This window comes from Pieris napi, chromosome 7 (genome assembly GCF_905475465.1).
Source record: "Pieris napi chromosome 7, ilPieNapi1.2, whole genome shotgun sequence".
Lineage (NCBI taxonomy): Eukaryota > Metazoa > Arthropoda > Insecta > Lepidoptera > Pieridae > Pieris > Pieris napi.
Window position 1 is genome coordinate 3,048,804 of NC_062240.1, and position 20,312 is coordinate 3,069,115.

At 34.1% G+C, this 20,312-nt stretch overlaps 4 protein-coding genes and 1 long non-coding RNA gene across 7 annotated transcripts in view; 1 reads left to right on the forward strand and 4 right to left on the reverse strand.

The window, feature by feature from the left end:
- Positions 1–443: 443 nt before the first annotated feature.
- Positions 444–5,445, reverse strand: LOC125050942 (thialysine N-epsilon-acetyltransferase-like). The gene is made up of 4 exons (XM_047651033.1): positions 5,205–5,445; positions 5,076–5,127; positions 2,110–2,327; positions 444–1,204 (listed from the first exon to the last, which is right to left on the reverse strand). Exons 1-4 carry the CDS (start codon positions 5,271–5,273, stop codon positions 1,025–1,027), a joined length of 519 nt encoding a protein of 172 aa, XP_047506989.1. The 5' UTR covers positions 5,274–5,445; the 3' UTR covers positions 444–1,024.
- LOC125050943 lies at positions 3,479–4,975 on the reverse strand. The gene is made up of 2 exons (XR_007117227.1): positions 4,483–4,975; positions 3,479–4,237 (listed from the first exon to the last, which is right to left on the reverse strand). It is a non-coding gene; the product is annotated as an uncharacterized LOC125050943 (long non-coding RNA).
- A 747-nt stretch (positions 5,446–6,192) lies between the features above and the next one.
- Positions 6,193–7,305, reverse strand: LOC125050941 (thialysine N-epsilon-acetyltransferase). The gene is made up of 4 exons (XM_047651032.1): positions 7,118–7,305; positions 6,993–7,044; positions 6,691–6,908; positions 6,193–6,487 (listed from the first exon to the last, which is right to left on the reverse strand). The coding sequence occupies exons 1-4, from the start codon at positions 7,199–7,201 to the stop codon at positions 6,314–6,316; spliced, it is 528 nt and encodes a 175-aa protein (XP_047506988.1). The 5' UTR covers positions 7,202–7,305; the 3' UTR covers positions 6,193–6,313.
- A 1,712-nt stretch (positions 7,306–9,017) lies between these two features.
- Positions 9,018–16,655, reverse strand: LOC125051134 (zinc finger protein 287-like). The gene is made up of 9 exons (XM_047651296.1): positions 15,912–16,655; positions 15,099–15,224; positions 14,207–14,421; positions 13,648–13,770; positions 13,056–13,156; positions 12,415–12,614; positions 11,105–11,370; positions 10,044–10,118; positions 9,018–9,846 (listed from the first exon to the last, which is right to left on the reverse strand). Exons 1-9 carry the CDS (start codon positions 16,475–16,477, stop codon positions 9,770–9,772), a joined length of 1,749 nt encoding a protein of 582 aa, XP_047507252.1. The 5' UTR covers positions 16,478–16,655; the 3' UTR covers positions 9,018–9,769.
- Positions 16,656–18,168: 1,513 nt separating this feature from the next.
- Positions 18,169–20,312, forward strand: part of LOC125051183 (protocadherin-16) — a 30,771-nt gene continuing 28,627 nt past the window's right edge. For all 3 annotated transcript variants that reach the window (XM_047651368.1, XM_047651369.1, XM_047651370.1), the window contains exon 1: positions 18,169–18,370. The gene's annotated coding sequence lies outside the window, so the exon portion shown is untranslated. The remainder of the gene's footprint in view (positions 18,371–20,312) is intronic.

Consider the following 20,312-nt stretch of genomic DNA (forward strand, 5'->3'; position numbering starts at 1 on the left):
AGATTACTACGTAAAAATGATTACTTTTGACATTCTAGTTCTTGAATAATTTATTATCAAGACTTATTTCTAGACTCAAATTGTCTACAGTTTCACGCCTATTTAAGTAAGGTCGAATCCACAATCTCTTCTTTTTCTGTTTCTTTTTTAAAACAATATAAGCTGCTGCGACAAGTGTAATTTCGTCAGCCATTGTTGCCGGCTTGTGTTGCCCGTTTAGGAGTCTGCATCATGGGCCATACTATTGCAGACATATTGCAACACATTGCCCAGCCATAGATTGTTCGGCCATCAGCTGCATTAAAATATTTTTGTAATGGCCGGACAGTTAGTGGCCAACAGTGCAGCCATCAATTGCAGCAAAACATGGCCCGTTTAGACGCGCCATTAAAACAATATATTTGCGTAAGTTACGTATGTACTTTAATTTTTTTATAAGCATAAACAAAAATACTTCACGTAGGTTTATTTTGTAAAAACAGTGATCCAACATCTTACTCTGAGTGCTCAGACATATCAACACGCACACAAACACAGTCAATAAATATTAATAGATCACAAAAAAAAATCTGCCGCGAGTTATAACACAACTTTAGTTAAATAATAAAATATTTTAGTTACTAATAAGAAGCGTAAACAAGTAGAAACAGTTTTTACCGCACTTATAAATTGTATCTTAAGATTCTCGTTTCGGATAATGTCCAATAATATGAGTTTCATTTAGATTTATGAACTCTTAGATAAGCAAAGTTCGTTTTTGTTAGCGTCGCAACCCCTCTACTCCTAATATTGTGTTAGTTATAAGCTCATATTTTAAACCATTAGTCAGTTGCTACCCAGCTATAAAACAAAGAGTTTTATTTAAATATACGCGTTTATATTGACAGTTTTCCGTACACCGTGTGTAGGAAAACTGTACTACGAGCGAGTGTGCTGTGACAGAAGACATTCATGTTCAAAAAACTAAACTAGTCTTGATACGTTGTTTCTTTTATCTTGTTACGTAATGTATGGTGTAGTGGATTCAATATATTATGTCAGCTTCCCTAGCAGCTGCATGTAGGGCGTCATCATCAAGGCGGTAGTAGCGCCAGGTCTCGGCTGCAGTCAGGTCCCTTGCACCACGTGACTCGTAAAACGACCGAGCATCGTTCCAACCTAACACGTGGAACTCCAGACGGGAGCAACCAGATGAAGACGCTACCTGAAATTGTTACATTCATGAAATTGATAAGGTTGAGCTGGTCTCGACGTTTCGACCGTCATATATATTTTTTTTTTTATGAATCGCCTATAAACCACTAAATTATATATTAAGTTTAGCTTTCATTAAGACTACAAACAGAAACCCGGAGTGACTTATTACCAATGTAATGTAATAGTCTATAATTTGTGCCATAGACGCTACGTTTAGATCTTGTGTACAAACATTTAAAAATTATTCACTGTATAGTCTATTATAATACGTAATACACACTTGCTGTCTTATTTTTGAAGTGAAACTTCTTTAGGCGCATGAGGGTAAATTTTATACGAATGAAACGCAATAATAATATTATGTGCAACGCTTTTGTAGAAGAAAATGGAGGGAGAGATAACGTCGCATCACGCAGAGTGCCATGGAGCGAGAGGTGGGAAAGAGCTATAGTGCGAAAGATTGAGAGAGAGAGTAAGGGAGATCGAGAAAAAATACACGCTATTGGTTTATGTATTCGTTTAGTTAGCAATTCTGTCGCATACGGTCTTGTGCAGTAAATGCAGATGTTTTATTTATTTATTTTTTATTTTTTTATTTATCAGCACGAATACAGTGTGTTCATATAGATATACAAATACATGGAGTGATCATATACTGGTACATGATCATCTATTGGGCCTTAGTAATAATTATTTACAAAGAAGTTTCACTTCTGACATATTGTGTACTTTGTACCTACGCACGTACTTTTTTTTCTAAGATTTTGTGGTTGGTACATACAACAATTGAAATTTATTACAATTTAACCGGTCGGCGATTTACTGGTAACAACTGTCGTAGCACGTCTGTGGTCGGCAGTCGACTGGGACCTTCAAAAAGAAATGTATAGAAATTCAAGTAGCTGACCGTACCTTAGCGACTGCGTTGAAGAGTTTCTTGCCGACGCCCTGTTTCCTACATCGCTCTTTTATGAAGATGTCCCGTAGCATCAAGGCACGACCCTGCCAAGTCGAGTACGACGAAAAGTACAGAGCGTATCCCACCAACTCCTTGTTACGATCATTTATTTGTTCAGCCACAAGACAGCGGAATAAAGGTGGCTCAGTTTCGAAGCCATCACGACGGAGATCTGGGAGTTGCAACATTTATGTCAAAATTGCAATGCACTTAGCGTTATCGGTGAAACGTAGAAGCTACTGGGGCTTGGGACAAAATCACTTCAGTCGTCACCCACTAACGCCAAACGAATTTGTATGAAAGCAGTCACGTGACAAAGCTTGAGCTAATGTCATTCCATTCTAGTCTCAAGCCATTAGTAATTCCAACAATAAACAGTACAAGCTCAAAGTACACGTTATATCAATTTTACTACTTTATACTTAAAATTTATAGTTGAGGGAGATATGTACCCTATCATTAGTTACATATATGTATATAATTTAGTTAACAATTAGAAGCGCAAACCAAATGTTAGCAATCATTGCACACTTGAAACCAAAATGAGCCCTTTATTTCGTCGTGGCATTTGTTGCACACTCCCTCGAGAGGAGTAAGCTTTGGCCCGTTCGGGGCGTATGCGCCCTTCGGGTGGTGTTTCTGTTTCGCACCCTGCAGATACAGGGCGGTATGGGGGCGGTTCTATAGCCCTTGTTGGGGGCCACAGCGCGCGAGGAGACATAGGCTCTACTCGCTGCGCGCAGCCGTGGATGAGCCCTTTAGTTTTACCCACACTCATAAATTGTACTATAACATTGTCGTTTCTGATAATGTCCAATAGGTCGACTACACTAATATTCTTTATAGGTAAGGTGATGGGGGCAAAGTGCGCCATACTTTTTTCATAGTTGACTTTGGTGCAATATTACTTGTGCTTAAGTTCACGAGTGACACTAAATCATGGTACCATAAGGATCTGTGATGTTTTGCAACAACAACTAATGTCGTGTTATTAGAATCTGACGGCAAATTAATGAATTTTAGCATAAAATTTGAAACAGTCTGACTCGGCGCACTTTGCCGACAAATCGGGGAAGTGCGCCTAGTATTAATAAAACGCAATAATAAAGCATCAGAATAAAAACAGCCCTTTATTATTTTTAGAAAACAAACAACAATTTAATGCCATTTTTTATTTTTTCATAGCCACATTCTAGAAGAATCTATGTATTTAAAACCAAATTTCGGCTAAATGCGCCATACAATCTTAAGTCAGAGGCTATGAAACTACTTATTTGGTATCAGTATTATAAAGGGACTGAAATAAGAAGTTAGTCATTGAAATTAGTTATTAAGTGTAATATTTATTATAAATTCTTAACAAAACTAGGTAACGAAAAGAAAATCAATGAGAAACATCTTCTAAAATATATTAGTTGTAATTATTCAAAAACATTAATCAAGCAAGGCTTGTTACCCTTACAACTTAATAACTAAAGTGAAGGAGATCGACGTTCCAGAGGATGATGTAGTCCGAGTCGATGGAAATCCCCAAGACTTATGACTTTGGTTTTTTGTGGATCACTGCAGTAACTGGTTTCATCCAAATTTTAAATTCGCTCAGGCTTGTCCTGAAGCCCTAAGTCGGCAATCACTCTGTCTAAAATATCATAAAATTCTTGGATGACAGATGGGTCTGCGGCATTCTTACGAGCAACCTCTACAGCCTGCAGTTTTTTAATTGATAACTTATAACGCTTTTTGAAGCTTGAAAGGTGCTTTTAGATCGTTCTGATTGACATATCCCTTAACAATATCTAGAAATTCTGTACGAGTCAGGCCGAAGCCATTTTTTTCCATTATAGGCAAACATTTTGCCATCATTTTGTCTCATATTTAAATAGGTACTGGTGGTCTGCCTAGACTTAATGATTTTTGGCCCCTTCGACCTGTGACGTGGTCCATAATAGTTTTTCTTGGGATAGCAAAGGTTGATGCGGCTGCATACCCAGACATTCTATCCGATCGAAAAGCTTCAACTGCTTCATTCAAAGCCTCTCTGGACCATGAAGGACCTACAGTTTTTCTTTCATAGCGCCCCATCTTAAACAAAAATCATAAATAATAATGATTTAATAATTGTGACTTATACTAGTCAATTGTAGACACATTTTAAAAAGTTTGTAACCTCTGGATTGCGGCGAAGTGCGCCATATAATAAGTCAGTATGGCGCGCTTCCCCAACTATATAAATTTGAGGTTTGAATATTTAACTTGCAAGAAATATATATATTTTACTAGATAGGAGTGAAATAAATATAAGCAAAATATTTAAATTGTGCACTTACCTCACTCGTATATCGGTAAAAACTCGATTTCTTGAGATTTACGACGATGATCACGCCATAGTCATCTCTCCTCACCACTTTGAATATCAGTGAAAATAAAATGGCTCGTGTCTCAAACTCACATGACTTGAGCTATATATGAGTTTCACCAAGAACTATGATTTAGTTTGTAGCATCGATATAAGGTGTCACTACTAGTATCAAATCGGTAGTTTTCGAGATATTTGTGGTAGGTGCACTTGCCCGGTAGGCGCACTTTGCCACCGTCACCTTAACATAAGTGTCACTTAGATTTAAGAACCCTTCAATACAGTTAGTTTACCCCTAACCCCGTTTTACCCCTAATTTTATGTTAGTTAAGTATAAGCTCATAATTAAAGTTAACACTCAGGGTTAAACAAAGAGTTTCATTTAACATTTATTTGAACATCCCTCAAATAACCGCCCTGAACTTAACTAGGGAGCCGATTTTATTTTATGATAATTTATCTCAACGTCGATACTAATAGAAATTTTTCCTTTATCAGGAATATTAGGTACACGGTACACTCTCGTTATATCCAACAAGAAAATAACCTAAGATAAATATTTACCTATTCCCGATATATTTGGTCCTTTTTCCACTTTCTCGAAATCAGCAAGCTCCTAAAGAAAAATAGTTAATAAAATAAATCCTTCTTGCTTAATTAAAAAAAATTGTAAACCATAAATCTGGGAATCACTTGAATCATATCAGCCACAGAATCCATATCTTCTTTCGTCGCATGACGTATTTTCGTACCGCCTTCCATAACAACTCGCACAAAAACACTTCACGTTTTCGCCACTAAATAATAACTACGAAGCTTTATAATCTTAAATGTTATCAGAAACACATAATATTCGGCATCTCATAAAATATAGAACAACTTTATATTTTTAAATTAGAACGTTCTAGTATGGGCGTGCACAGCGCATTAATTGCATTTGTTAGTCCTAATTGAATGGTATAGTTAAAGGTCCTCAGTACTCTACTGCTTTAGTTCATTGAACGAGTCATGTGATGACAATATAAGTACATTAATTTGTAATGTGAGACTCCTACATTTTAAGGAGGTAAATATTTTTTACAGCAACTGATAAAAATGAACCTCCCGAGATATTAAAATAAAGTCAATTAATTTTTATATAACAATAAAATATTATCTAATTTGTATTTTAATTAATGATATCTAGTCAGCCATCTGGACACTTTCATAGATGGCAACGAGCCGTTGTCAGAAACTATTTGCAAAGGAGCGCCGATTAACCGGCTTCTTTTATGGTTTTCTCAATAAAATAAATATCATATTTTACATTACATAATATTAATACATACCTACAAAATTTTAAAAGAAAATAAATATTGCTTATTTTCTGTCTTAATTATTTCTATGGAATTTAACCACTTGTATTGATAATCATTGATGACATTACTTGTAAGAACAAATATATATTTAATAAATGACATTAGTTAAAACAATAAAAAATTAAGCAAGCCAGTAGCCAATGTTACTAAAAGCTTGCTCATATGTATGTACATTGTACGTGTGTACACAGAACTTTCTACTATCAATTGATTTATAAAAAATGAATTTATCAGACTTAATCATTTATAATTTTTTTCATTATATAAATTCACCTGCAAGACAGTTATGCCTATAAGATGTATGAAAAATTAGGACTAATGGGACAATCATTGAGTTTTTTATTTACCTTTGCTTTATTTTAAACTTTATCACAGTTGGTTCAATTTATAAAAAAAATATTTAAATGCACTTTGGTGATATCAGCCAGTGAGTCTTGTTGTATCTTATGAGTCAGCTTCTTTAGCGGCCTGTTGCAAAGAATCTCCAGACAGTCGGTAGTAACACCACTGTTCTGAATTAGTCAAATTAATAGCCCCCTTTCTTTCATAGAATGATCTTGCATCATTCCACTCCAGCACATGAAATTCCAGTCGTGAACATCCTGATGATGAAGCCTCCTAAAAAGAGAGTTGCATTTTATACTATTTTCAACTAAAGATACTTTATTATTTATTAATATTGAAGTTTATTAATATATTAATATTTTCTACTTATTGCATGTTAGTCACCATCTGTGTATGGTAGAGGATAACATTATTATTTGTAAGATTTATGTATTCAGTATATAGTTTTTCTTTTAAATTAATAAGAAAAAGGGAACCTTAGCAACAGCATTGAAGAGTTTTTTGCCTACTCCACATTTTCTATCACTAGAGCGCACATATAAATCCTCAAGCATCATGGCACGGCCTTGCCATGTTGAGTATGTAGGGAAGTACAAGGCATATCCCACTATAGGATTCTTGGCATTTTCCTGAACCTCTGCCACTAGGCATTGAAAAGCTGGAGGCTTTGCTTCGAATCCATCACGCTGGAGATCTATTGTAATGAGAAGATCTTAATCACTGTTTACAAAGGAAACTTAAAATATTAAAGATACATTCTTTTTCGTTTTTCAATTACCTTTAGCAGATATTTTGGGACCATCTGACATCTTCTCAAAATCAGCAAGTTCCTAAAAATAATTTTAGAAATTTTAGTGTTAGAGTTATGCACTGCAAACTTAGTATGAATTAATGTGTACATACTTGAATCATTTCAGCAACAGCATCCATGTCGTCACGTTTCGCAGCACGAATTTTAATATCACTGTATTTTTTATTTTCACCCATTCTGTCGCTTTTTGTAAAATTCGTAAGAACTTCGAGGGCCCGTCTATTTTTGTAATTTATTTGAATTTTTTATTGTCACATGTTACTTGCACAGATTCATCATTCAATAGAATAACAGATAAGAAATAATAGAACAACTTGCGTCTTGCACACTGCACGGACTACTTGTATTAGTTAGTTTACAATTTGTTTAATAGAACAGGGTAGCCTAGCGGTCTTATTAAGTGGCAGCTAGGTGAGGGGTAGCGGGTTTGATTCCCGGTTTGAGGGCAAGTTTTAATTTAATTTAAGTTTGTTCTCTTTGGGAAGGCTGTGCGGTACCGGGCGAGTGCCTAAACCGTACATGGAGGACATGGTCGAATTTCTGAGGCAAAAAGCACGAATTATAAAAATCTTATATCGTGCCAGAGCCATAAAAAAAAAAATAGAATAGGGGGCAAACGGGCAGGAGGCTCATCTGATGTTAACTGTTATATAAAATGTTTTACCGCCGCCTGTGGACAGGAAATGCCATATTTTTTTTTTTTTTAATATTATGGCAACAGCTTCAACTTTATGCCAGTAATGCCATATTTTCCCATACTCTCATTACTTTACTAAAGTACGGCGTCTGTACGTAGGGCGTCTTATTGCCTGATGCCGCTGAAATTCCACTGATTTTTAGAGGTGTAGCATCATTCCATCGGCTAGCGGTATATCACCTGTGCGAGCTTCTATTATATTTAATATAATATAGAATCACCCTCGTTACTCTCGCTTTATCTACTGCTTCTTCATATTCTTTCTCTATGTGCAAGTCCCGAACAACTTCTAGTTTTCTGGCAAGCCTCGCGCTGCCATGCATTCTCAATTTCTTCGCGGTATGCCTTTTCAGCGCCTTCTTGTGTATTAGGTAGGTCATTTTAAAAATATTGCTTACTATACCTACGATTTTTTAAAATATTCGTTCATCCCTGAACCTTAAAATAACTTCGTCGTAGAAACTTAATGTTAAAAACGTAGTCTCGCCTTTTTTATATAAACTATTAAATTCTACATATTTTAATCTGAAATAAATCAGTCTAACTTTTACCGTTTTCGAGTAATTATGAAAAAACACTTTTACGTAATACTTTTTCGCGTAAATAAAAACATTTCAACCCTTGCCTGGGTTTCCAGCGAAATTTTGAAATACGAGTACATACAATACAGTATGTATACAACTGTCTAATAGAGCCATCAGAAACATAACTTGTAAAAAAACCAAGTCTCGCAACGCAGTACCGTAAAGACTGGGAGATCCATGTAATACCAAGTCGGTTAATTTATTCAGTCCCTACTTAAGGGAACTGCTGTCTTAAGTTATTACGTAATTATTATTGCCAACTGGACAACATCCTATAGTGACCATATCAACATCTTATGTGGCCCGAACTGCTTCGAGATAAGGATAGTACGCCCGTGCCGCTCTTTTGCTCGACTTGGCGGGCGCACTGCCGCCGCGCCGTGCCCCCAGATAGAGCGGGCATTTAGAAATTGTACAACAAAATCTTTTATGCCATGCGTAAATAGCGAAATATACAATAGGTGTATTGCAGTACCAACAAACTTTTCAGATACTAAAATAAAGGAATTACCTTTATTTTGATAACTGTTTTGTGTGTAATACTCATTGTCATTAAAAATATAATAAAATTTCTTTGGTTTATGGCACAGAACAAGCTCCAAGAGCACGGATGAATAGTGATATTATGATGAACCATACCTGATCTTATTAGCCGCACAATAATTATTAATATGCTGTTAATAAAATAAAAATCAGCAACAATAAAACACATCTTTTCAATATGAAATTTATTGCGAGTAAAGTAGGTATTTAATTCTTGAACTAATATTATATTTTTACAAGTATTTGATTAGTTCTTAGTTCAATTAGAAAAAAAGTAAATAACATAGTCTAGCATCTGAATATAAAAATATTCTATAATAATGAATTAATCTACTTATATTTACAATTTTTAATATTAACTAAAACATAAATAAATCATTACCACCCGCCAGACGTAATTAACTTCATTAATACAATGTAAAAAGCAATAATTGTGATGAAAGTATTATTTACATTACATACATAGTTTGTGGATTCTATTAATTTGACTTAAAATACTATTTCAATAGTAAATAACTGATTATTTACAGAACACCTTAAGGGCTGACCCTTAGGGTATTTGTTACACGTTAAAATAACAGATAATGAACAATATTAAAAGAAAAGATTATAATTTGACAAATCATAAAACTAGAGATCAATTATGTTGACTTACCAGAAACTATAAAGTCAAACACATCGCAGACGATCATTATTTTAACCGATTTAAATATAGGACGAACCACTCAGACCCTGTTTCTATATCCAAAATACGAGTCGTAACTACGAACCATCGATTTCTATATAGAAAATTTAGACATTGAAACCAATGGTAAACAGTCATATATTTAAACGGCCATTTCAGGCAATAGGAAGACAAATATGACGAATTAGAACGAGGTATTGAAACGATTAGTGACGTCACAATTGGATTAGTGACGTCATTGCGCATAGTCCTGTCTTAAACCAAACTCCGCAGCGTACGCGTTGGTCCAGGCACTGATCGGGTCCGCTGAAGCTATAATTGTTAATTAATTCAAATTAGTAATTGTACTGTTGGAATGGTTTGAAGATTTAAGATTTTACATGAATAAAGAATACTGACTTAGTTCGTTAAAACTAGAACTAGCAGGTAGTAAAAAGAAAAAAGATAATATCCAACAAGCCGATCGGAAAGCGACTGGTCGTACTTGTATAAATGAAATATGATCTTACTGTTTTGCGTGAGTTTGTGCGCAGTGGCCGGCGAAGAACGCGCTTCAGGACTTTGAGACTCTTTTGTGTCCGAATCTGGAATTAAATAAAAACAATTACGAAACAGTGACAACACTTATAGGCCGAGAGATAGTGACACAAAATAGTTAGTCATTTGTACCAGTATGGCGGTTCTACAGGGGTCTTATTACGAAATTAAAAAAAGAATTTTGATGGTCATAGTGTTAGTCGAACTCGTCGCATTATTTACGATTTTCAAACGATTTGTTTCACAAAAATTCTAGCATTTTCCGATATTCCATAAATAAGAGGCGGCAGTGTCATGCCATACTTCTCCGGTGTGACTTACAGCCCGCCATACCGACGCGAATGCGATGATTAAAAAAACATTCAACCATTTGTACCAGGATAATTATTGCACAGTTAATCATCGTCGTGCAGCCATTTACGAAAATCACCATGCCATATTGTGTGATAAATGTGCATGTCAATTAGTTTTTCGGTCATACCTAATATTAGCATTCTGTTAAACGAGCTGGATCTGGACATCCATAGTTATTTTTCTTCTGTCAATGTATTAGCGTGCCAAGCGTTGGCAAGCTTTTATAAATAAATAAATAAATAATATTTAATATAACTGTAATTAAGAGTGTCCCTACGCACTTTAATTGGGAACTTGTAAAAAAAATCAAAATATTTAATGATGACGTTATAGTTATATATACGTACATAATTATATGTATTTGGAATAATTTACTACTGTTAGTACAAATAAAAATAGTCTTATCATCGTTCTGACACAGCTTTTTAACTCAGCACTTTATTTATTTATTCACAAAATACTTTACTATATATTATATACAGTACTAAGCAAATACGATGTCGAAATTAAAAATATAATATATACTATTAAATACATATAATATCGATACTGTGAACTCATTCTGCTGTCAACAAATCCAGTACTTCCTCTAAAGATTGCGTTTATTAAATGTATGACGTTTTTAAAACCACTCATGTATGACAACAATTGTAAGAAAACGAAATTAATAAACACTCACTGTATGTATCATCCGTCAGAGGCGCTGCAGCTCGTCGCTGCGCCTGCGCCTTGAGTAGCTTACTCATTGTATTACGGGGCGTGGCCGGTGGCCGTTCCAACGATCGGCCGTGGGAAGTCGACACGTGGCGTTCCAACAAATACCTCCTCTCGTACCGCTCTTGACAGTACGGACATCGGAACATCCGACGCCGTTCGGTTGCCGGCTGATGACTTGGATTAGCTGCGTGCGGATCGTGTGATTTTGCATGCGCTAGTAAATTGTACCTATAAATTAAACCACCTTAAAATTCCCTCCTTTTCCTTGACAACGCACTATATCGGCTTTTTTACAAAATTTGCTTTTAACACTGAGTAATAAACTCAAATATAATCATTTCAAAAGGACAGTGTCAAAACTATTGGTTTATATAACTAGTAGCTGACCCGGCAAACGTTGTTTTGCCATGTATATTATTTCCAGGAAACCTTTTTTTAGTTCAATAAAATTAACTACCTATAGTAAAAAGGGGGTTGATCGTAGAGGGGTGAAAATTAAGGGTTGTATGTATTTTTGTATGTTGATCTTAAAACAAATAAAAACAAAAAAAAAATAAAAAAAATTTTTTTGGGTGGACACCCCTTATCAGTTATCACTATACCAGATAGTAGCCGATTCTCAGACTTACTGAATATGCATAAAAAAATTCATAAGAATCGGTCGAACCGTTTCGGATGAGTATGGGAAGGAACATTGTGACACGAGAATTTTAAATACAATAGAAAAGCTTCAATTTCTGTATGTTTCTTTTTAGTTATTTTTAATATTATCGCGACTAGGCGATCAGACGTCTTTGACACATGTCGAATTTTACGAAGACGGCTGACTAACGATTTTCTTCACCGTACGAGCGAGTGATAAATGCGCACATGAGAAGAAAAATTGGGGACCGCTGTGAACGCATGACCATCGACTCGAACGCTCAAGCCTGCTGATAGCTTAATATTTATTTATTTATTAAAGTTTACCACTTCACTAAATCTAAGGTATATGTTACAAACTCTTTTATCGAAAATGTATGACAATTTAAGTAAACATATTACAAAAAAAAATTAAAAAATACAATTAAAATATGTATATACAAATAAATTTTTATTAAACAACCTGAAAATTTTGTTAAGCAAAAAAAAATTACCAGCAAAACAGCAGATTGTGTTCGAGATAGGCACTTAACAATGATTTCTTTAAAACCGATCAGCCCACTCCCGAATATATCCAATATCATAACAAAAATTCCCTAAAAGTCAAACTCTATTGAATAAACGTCTTACCGTTCCGAAAACCGCTTTCCGCAAAGTACGCACTCGTGACGTTTCTCCCCGCTGTGAACGCGCTTGTGGCGTTTGAGGTGCGAACGCGTCATTAAGGCCAGACCGCACACATCGCACGCGTGGGGTTTAACCCCCGAATGGGAGAGTTTGTGCATCTTGAAGGACGACGTGTGAATGAAGGACTTGCCGCAGAGGTCGCACTGCAATTGTTAATTTTATCTTTGTTTAATAAAATAATTCCTTCGATCTTAACATGAAACGATTTCGTTTGATTGCGTTGGTCAATCGTAAGATAAACTGTTGTAACTAGAGTTGGTGTTGACTGATGACAATCGAACGAAACGCGCCATTGCATTGCTTTGAGTTTTGAATTGTTTCTATTAGTAATTATATATATAAATTGTTTATTACTTTTATATTTTCAGTTGAATAAACTGCCGCCATTTTGAATGCACGCTAGTTTCAAAATAGTATTAAATCTATGGACTTCTCTAATCTGTGATATAAATATCGTATAATACGACTATAGGTGGTGGGCGTCTATGAAAAAAACTAAATTTTTCTATTAAATTAATTTTTAAATAATTATTAAAAAACCTACGAACTTATTAAGGCTAGTTTAATATTTTTTAAATTATAACCTGATAGTTAAGTTTTCCGGTGTGAATATTATTGTGTCGCTGCAGCGCGCCTTTGGACGGGAACAACTTGTTACATTCCTCACATTTCCAGTCACTTATACCTAAAAGAAAAAAAATTTGTCTATGGCCTCGAATTTCATTAAAATCAAAACAAGTTTATATGTAGAGTAAGGAATAGCAGGTGAGTTTGTTCCGTTAAATAAGTAATTGGTTAAATTTTTCGTGCCAGAGATTGTAGAATTTTGTAAAAAAAACGCACGACTTTAGACTGGCCGGCTAGTATGTCGAATAGTACTAAAAAGCAAGTTTGTATAGTTCCAACAAAGAACTAGATAAATAAGAAAGGTTGTAAATGAAAATGTTATCTATTTTTAGGCTAAGATTCAAAAGCGAGACTTAAAACTAAGTACGTCAACAATTTATAGAATTTTCTAAGTCAAAGTTTACTCTAAGACACATTTCTGCTCTCACCCATACTAATAGAAAATATTAGATAAAACCAAATGAGAAATACAAATTAGCACAGTTCTATATTTAGATGAGAGAAGAACATTAAATTATTTTAATAATAATCAAATGGATTCTTGGATACCTTTGTGTAGTGCTACATGTATATCGCACGCCCTCTTGTGCTTGTAGTGTGCCCCACACACTTCGCAAATGAAGGGCGGCTTTCCTTCCGCCTCGTGTCTTTTATTGTGCTGCTCTAGACGAACTACAACATACAACGTCAATAAGATATTAAAGAAAATAAAGTCCCGTAACCTCAAATAGAGCAAGGGATATGTATTTTTCATCATACTTCTAAACTCAAAGTAATTATTGTTTACTTAGTAATTACCAGTATTAAACCAAATCAACTAGCAAGCCGGGAAGATAGTTTTCAAATAGTAGTTATACTCTTGACGAAGCAAACATTACTAGAGAAGGACTATGAATAGTCTTTTAAGATATGAATATACTTATTTTCAAAACGGCTGCAACGCATTTGCGAGCTGGCGTGTTTATAATACAAGCCTAATCTCGTTACTGTTGTCATAGAGATTATTATAATTATGATTTGTGATGGTGGAATAACTTTTCAGAATTGATATTTTGAACTCAAAGTCCAGTTGGTTAGGCTTAGTCTCCATCATCATCAATTTACATACCAGGCGATGTGAACTTGGACGGACATTTATCGCAATAGAAGTGCTTCTTTGGTTTTGGTTTATTGCGTGCACCTTTCTTTCGCCCTCTTCCCTTTGTACGATCTGCTTCATTTTTATCTTCAACTTCCGGTTCAGGAATGTAGTCCTCGTCATCATTGTCTCCAAACCCATCATCTTCAACTTTTAACATATCATCAAGCTCAATATCATGGCTTCTGAAATAAATTGTACAAATCTTGATTTATCTATATACTTGTCATACAGAGGGTTCAAAATTACATCTCGAAACAAATATCCAACTGTCTGGTTTATAAAAACATTGGAGATTCATGAGCACCTAAAAATCAGGACTGTTAAAGAGGAGATCAAGACCTGGAGTATGAAATACAGAAAAAGGCTAGAAATGCATCCTAATAAGTTTGCCACGCAACTAACCACACCGGACCTAATAAATAGGCTTAAAAGGCGACAAATCCTAAGTCTTGATAGATATGGTTGACAGAGTGGAGCAGTCTCGATGGAGATTTTGCTCTGAACGCCTAATACCTTTCAGTATTAAAGGTAAAGTTCAGACTCATGAACTGGGACTCCTGAATGTCCAAATTTTATCTTACACAGGATACAAACTTAGCCCCAAGTTTCGCTGATATAGCAATTAAAAAACTAAACATGTACTGTCTTACTTTGAATGATATCAAAAATGGCTAACAAAGTTAGTATATTAAAACTGTAAAACTGCAGATCAAAGATCAACAACCATCTTTTGACTAGCAAATTAAATGAGCCTACTTGTAGGTATCCTTTAGCTGTATAGTAGTCACAGATTGAATTTGTTACTTATCATAACAAGTAATCCGTCAAATTCTATGTAAGATACTATGTAGATACCAACTTGTCATTGTTTTCTTTTTTTATGACTTCATCTTGTAGTGGACCCATATGCTTTAACAGCATGTGTGAAACCAGTCCGGCCTGACCTCCCTTATTGCCTTGTTGATCACACTCTTTACACTCCCAGCTGCAACAGTGTAAAATTAAAATAAACTTAAGAAAACCTAACACTATTTCATATTTACATGAAATCAATATAATTGTAGATTACTAATAATTCATAACACAATTACTTTACATATATTAAACTATTTAATTGTATAAAATATAGCACACAAGAAGGAAAGGAATCAAAGTTGTGCTAAGGCTAAGTCAAATTGATAAGACATTTGATTTTAAAATATGTGTACACAACTTGGAAGAAGAACGAAGAAGAAAAAAGAAGCTACCTCGGACAAAGAATTAGTCTAGCAATTCAAAGGGGGAACGCTGCCAGTATCTTCGGAACCTTGCCTAAAGGGACTCCTTTTAATGATATATTTTAGTTTATGTTAAGTTTCGTTATTTATTTCAATGTATATTATTTTATTATTATTAGTATATGTTTATAAGTTTAATTTTATTAATATTGTTGCTAATTACATGTTGATGTGTTATAGATATAATATAATAATACTTGGAAGTAGACAGCAACAATACAATTATTTTAACTCTTACCTGAATGCTAGAGTTTCTTTTTAATTCATTTACATTGTTGGAAATTAAATAGATAAACTGGCTCAAAGGGCTAAATAGCTTTTATAAACTACATAATTATCAATAATGACACTAATAAATAAAATTGATTTTTTTCTAATTATACGAAACTCATTACCTTTCCTCATTTAATTTACGTCTTGTTTTAACAGTCTTCTTTTTATTAAGGTGGGTATCGGGGATTTTTCGGGTCACAGATTTTGGTATTCTTTTCTTTTTTGTTAATGAAAGGGGTTCATCTTCTGAATCAGAAGAGTCTTGGTTTATTGCTTGTAGATTATTCTCACGCTTTACTACGTCGACAGAAGACAGTTGAGCATCAAATAGTGGATTTTTACTAATAATAGCTTCAAATGTAACTTTTAATTTTAGGTACTCAGCTTCTGTCTGCTCTAATACATCTACAAGGTCAAAGCAATTCTTACATATTTGCTTAGAGGTATTTTCTGCTGTAATGTCTACTTGTGTGTACTTCGCAAGATACTCATGTAACAGGGTTCCAGCGTGAGTCCGTGTATTAATATCAATAACTTCTCCGCATCGCTCAACACACAGCATACATTCCACATCCTCTTTCTTAACAATTACTCCTTCTTCTTTAATGTTTATATTACCGCTACTCTTCTCTGCGCTCTTATTTTCTTCGATTGACTTAACAATATTAGCATCTTCAACGTCAGTCATCGTAACAGCGAAATGCTACGCTATAATTTACTAATTCCGATTACAGAGTGATTGTAATAACACTAAAAATAAAGCAGCAAATCATAACACCTAACATTTATCTTATTAATAATTATAAATAAAAACAAGTTAAAATCCAAATCACCCGAAATGCTTTCATTTTAATGACAATTGACAATGTAATCAGACAGATCACAGAATTCAGAAATGCCAAGAGCCAAATGCCTTACCTGCTAGCTATATAGTCTATGAGGCCACAGATGAAAAATAAAGTGTTATTAAGGGAATAAGAAATGTCTTTAAAAGCAATTTAGAGTAAATAATCATTATGTTATCCGTCATTAAACATTTCGAACGAAATTATTCTATAATTTAATCGAAGTAATTAATTATGTGAATAACTTGAAATTTATTAACGTGCTTACAGGCATGATACATCATAGAGACTGGCACGCCACCATCTTGAAAACACAAGCGTTTTTGCGAGTTCTTAAAATTAAAAAAAAAAATTTTTACTTAACGAAATGTATCTGTGCTATATATTCGTTTTTTTTAAATATTACAAAACAAAGCAATGGTTTTTTCGTGCGGCCCACATCGACATAAATAAAATTTAATTTACTGTTAAGCCACTAAACCAAATTATATACACTGTTCTAATTTTTTATGTATTTTATTTTCGATTTAACTTATACTTTTAAATGTATTTATTATTATAGCATTTGAGAAATTCATACAGATGCCAAATTTAAATTATTACTATCGTTAAAATAACTATAGAAATTCATTTTGGTTTGTTAATTAATGAGGCGGTAAATTCATTCTTCAGTTTTTAATTTTTAATACTTCGCTAAATCAAATCAGTATAGCTCGTTAAACCTCAATGATAACAAAATCGTAGTCTACCTCCGTAATGTACGCTAAGACTTGTTACTTTTTAATATCTATTAAATTGTAAATATCCTAAATATACTCTAATAATATTAATCTTCCTTAAAATATATGTTAATATAAAATAATCTTTCTAGTAATCGATTGCGGGTTAGCGAGATATATCTAAGCCATAAGCAAAAGAAGTGTTATATAAATGTGTAAGAGTCGCGTAACTCGAAGACAATTTTATATTCAACTTATATTGTCCCTTTACAAAATTACAACCTCTTTTGATTAAGAGCGGTTTATCACAGATGATGTACACGGTGGACTAAGTCAGTCATTTTTACTACTTCATTAAATATGTATGTTTAATATAATAAATAAATATGTTTATTACTAATATTATAAAGAGTAGTTTTTTTTATATTTGTAACGAAAAATCTCTACAACAACAGGACCGAACTTAAATTATATATCACCGTAAGCATACTAACTATCAATGCTTAACAAAGGCTATATTTATATCCAAAATGTTAACAGGCCAGTTTTTTAGTAACTTACGTAATTTAGATTTAGATATGATGACCTATTTTTTACTAAAAAATGTATGTAAAAGTTCACCTAGGTTCTTATACCAACCATGACGTCTACCAGATAAAATATTTATAATTCAACCAGCCAGGCCTAAATTTAATGTCATTCCAGTAGAGCTTCATAAACCGTGACACATCTGACGCAATAAACTTTAGGGCTCCTGTCGCCCTCAACCCTTGTCCACGATCACCACGCGTGACGACGTTCGTACAACTTACAAGTGCAGTCTTTGACGATCGCTCCATGCGTATAGTCCATTACGGTCGTTCTTTTGTGCTTCAAACGTGTTCATATTTTTATCTGTGTCTTAAATTTTGGCGCCTAATTTGTGATTTTGGCGATATCTTGTCAATTAATACATTTTCGTGAGACAACATAAGTCGAATAATATACTGTTAGATTTGGTTTTCACAAAGTTGAAAGGTAAGTTTAGTATTTTTAATTTATTTTTATTAGAAGTTTACTTTTGTATTTAAATTTATTGTTCAGATAGGTTTTTTATCCTAACTGTAAAACTAATTTAAGGAAATACTAAATTAATATATTTTTAACGTGTTACACCTACCAAATTTATTTATAATTTACTTAATAGTAAAAATTGAAATCGATAGACAATGAAGTGAACGAGGAGAAACCCATGTACCTATTAATAATTCTTTTTAATCACACCACAATTAAAAAATAATGTCAACTGTCATCTTTTATACTCGAACAAATAACCATCGACAAAGGCCTATAAAGCGAGTAAAGGAAAGTCTCAATGATAGGTTGCAATTTGATACGTTTTGCATCACACTTGTTTTGCGGTGGTGCATTATGCCAGTACAATGCCCGACATTGTCTGTAATTAAGGTCATTGACCTCTTTAATCTTGATTCCTTGTTTCTACATAACATTGCCCGGCATCACGTCATCCACAGGGTTGGAGGATCACACATGTCTCATCTAGATAAACCATCCTGAGAAATGACATAATGAATACACAGTTTTCGTTTGAATTTGTTTTCCTATTTTATAATTGCATAGCAATTTTTATGTTTAAAATTTCAAAGTATAAAACAGTGGGGTGGACGGCACGGCGCCGACCCTATTTAAAGTGAATTAATTATTTGCATGTTTCTTGGCGATTTTTCTGAGCTACACGTGTGCTATTTTTAATTTAATTAGAATATTTAATGTTTTATTCATTCGTTTTATTCGAGGCGGTTAAATTCTTTTCAGCATATAGAAACAAAGCGTTCCCGCATAGTTAGTTGGAATAAACTATATAATAACAAAGTCCAACCTCAAATAACTACTAAATACTTATAAAATACGTACTAAAATCTGTACCAGACCTTATATTGGCTTTAGACATGTTACACCCAAATATCAACGGCATGTCAGACAATAAAACGGGGCTACTGTTGGGTGTTTTATTTTAAAATTCAGCCATAACCTGCTCAACAGATGAGGCAGAGAGAGCTGCCGTAGCGCGTCGTAGGCTCAGCCTCCGTGACGACACAACGGGGAGCTCTACATTCATAAATAGCGGTTTATAATGCCCTATACTTATATGTCAACATAACGAGCATAGCACAATTTATCTAAGTTTAGAATATTCTTTTCGGCCAGTAACTATAAAGAAAAAAGCTCTCTAGAAAAAAGTTTTTTCGCTGGTTACTTTAAAGTTAAGTGGTGTTTCGGGAACGTATCTAGGACTTTTACTTGTGGTAGGCGATAGGGTGTAGTATCCGGTTTACAGTTGAGTGCACCTGTACTGAGGGGTTCTCCAGTGACGCGGCCCCTTACGTTACGATCCACTGGCCTTCACGCTACAAGCATACTTGTAAAACATACTGACCATTGCTACGCATCATGTGGGTGTAAAAGTCTCTTAAATGTAAGAGAATGTTAAATCTATTCTTCTTAAATGAGTCAAGTCTGTACCTACAATTTGTAAAACGTTATTATTGGTACGTATTTTATGGGCCTTTTTTACCATTAATAGTTATAGCCATTTTATATAAACTATTAGAAAAATTTAAGTGTATTTTTGTGGCATATTTTATGAAAAAAAAAGTATTATTTATATAGTAAGCTAGTATCCATTCGGTACCAAATAAATGGAAAAAATACTACGATGTTAGACGCATAGGGTTAGTATTAATTAAACGACGAGGAACGAAAAGACTGGACTAAGAAATTACTTCCGCAATGACACATTGACATAGTAGAAGCAATATCGATAATAATTTCCATAGCATTACGTCTATTGTTTTCAAGAAATTAGCGCGGTACGGAAAGGTTAATCTTAATGCGATTGTCTTGGATTTCTAATAAGAAACTGACTATGGAAACTCATATTACCACCTTTTTTCGTAAA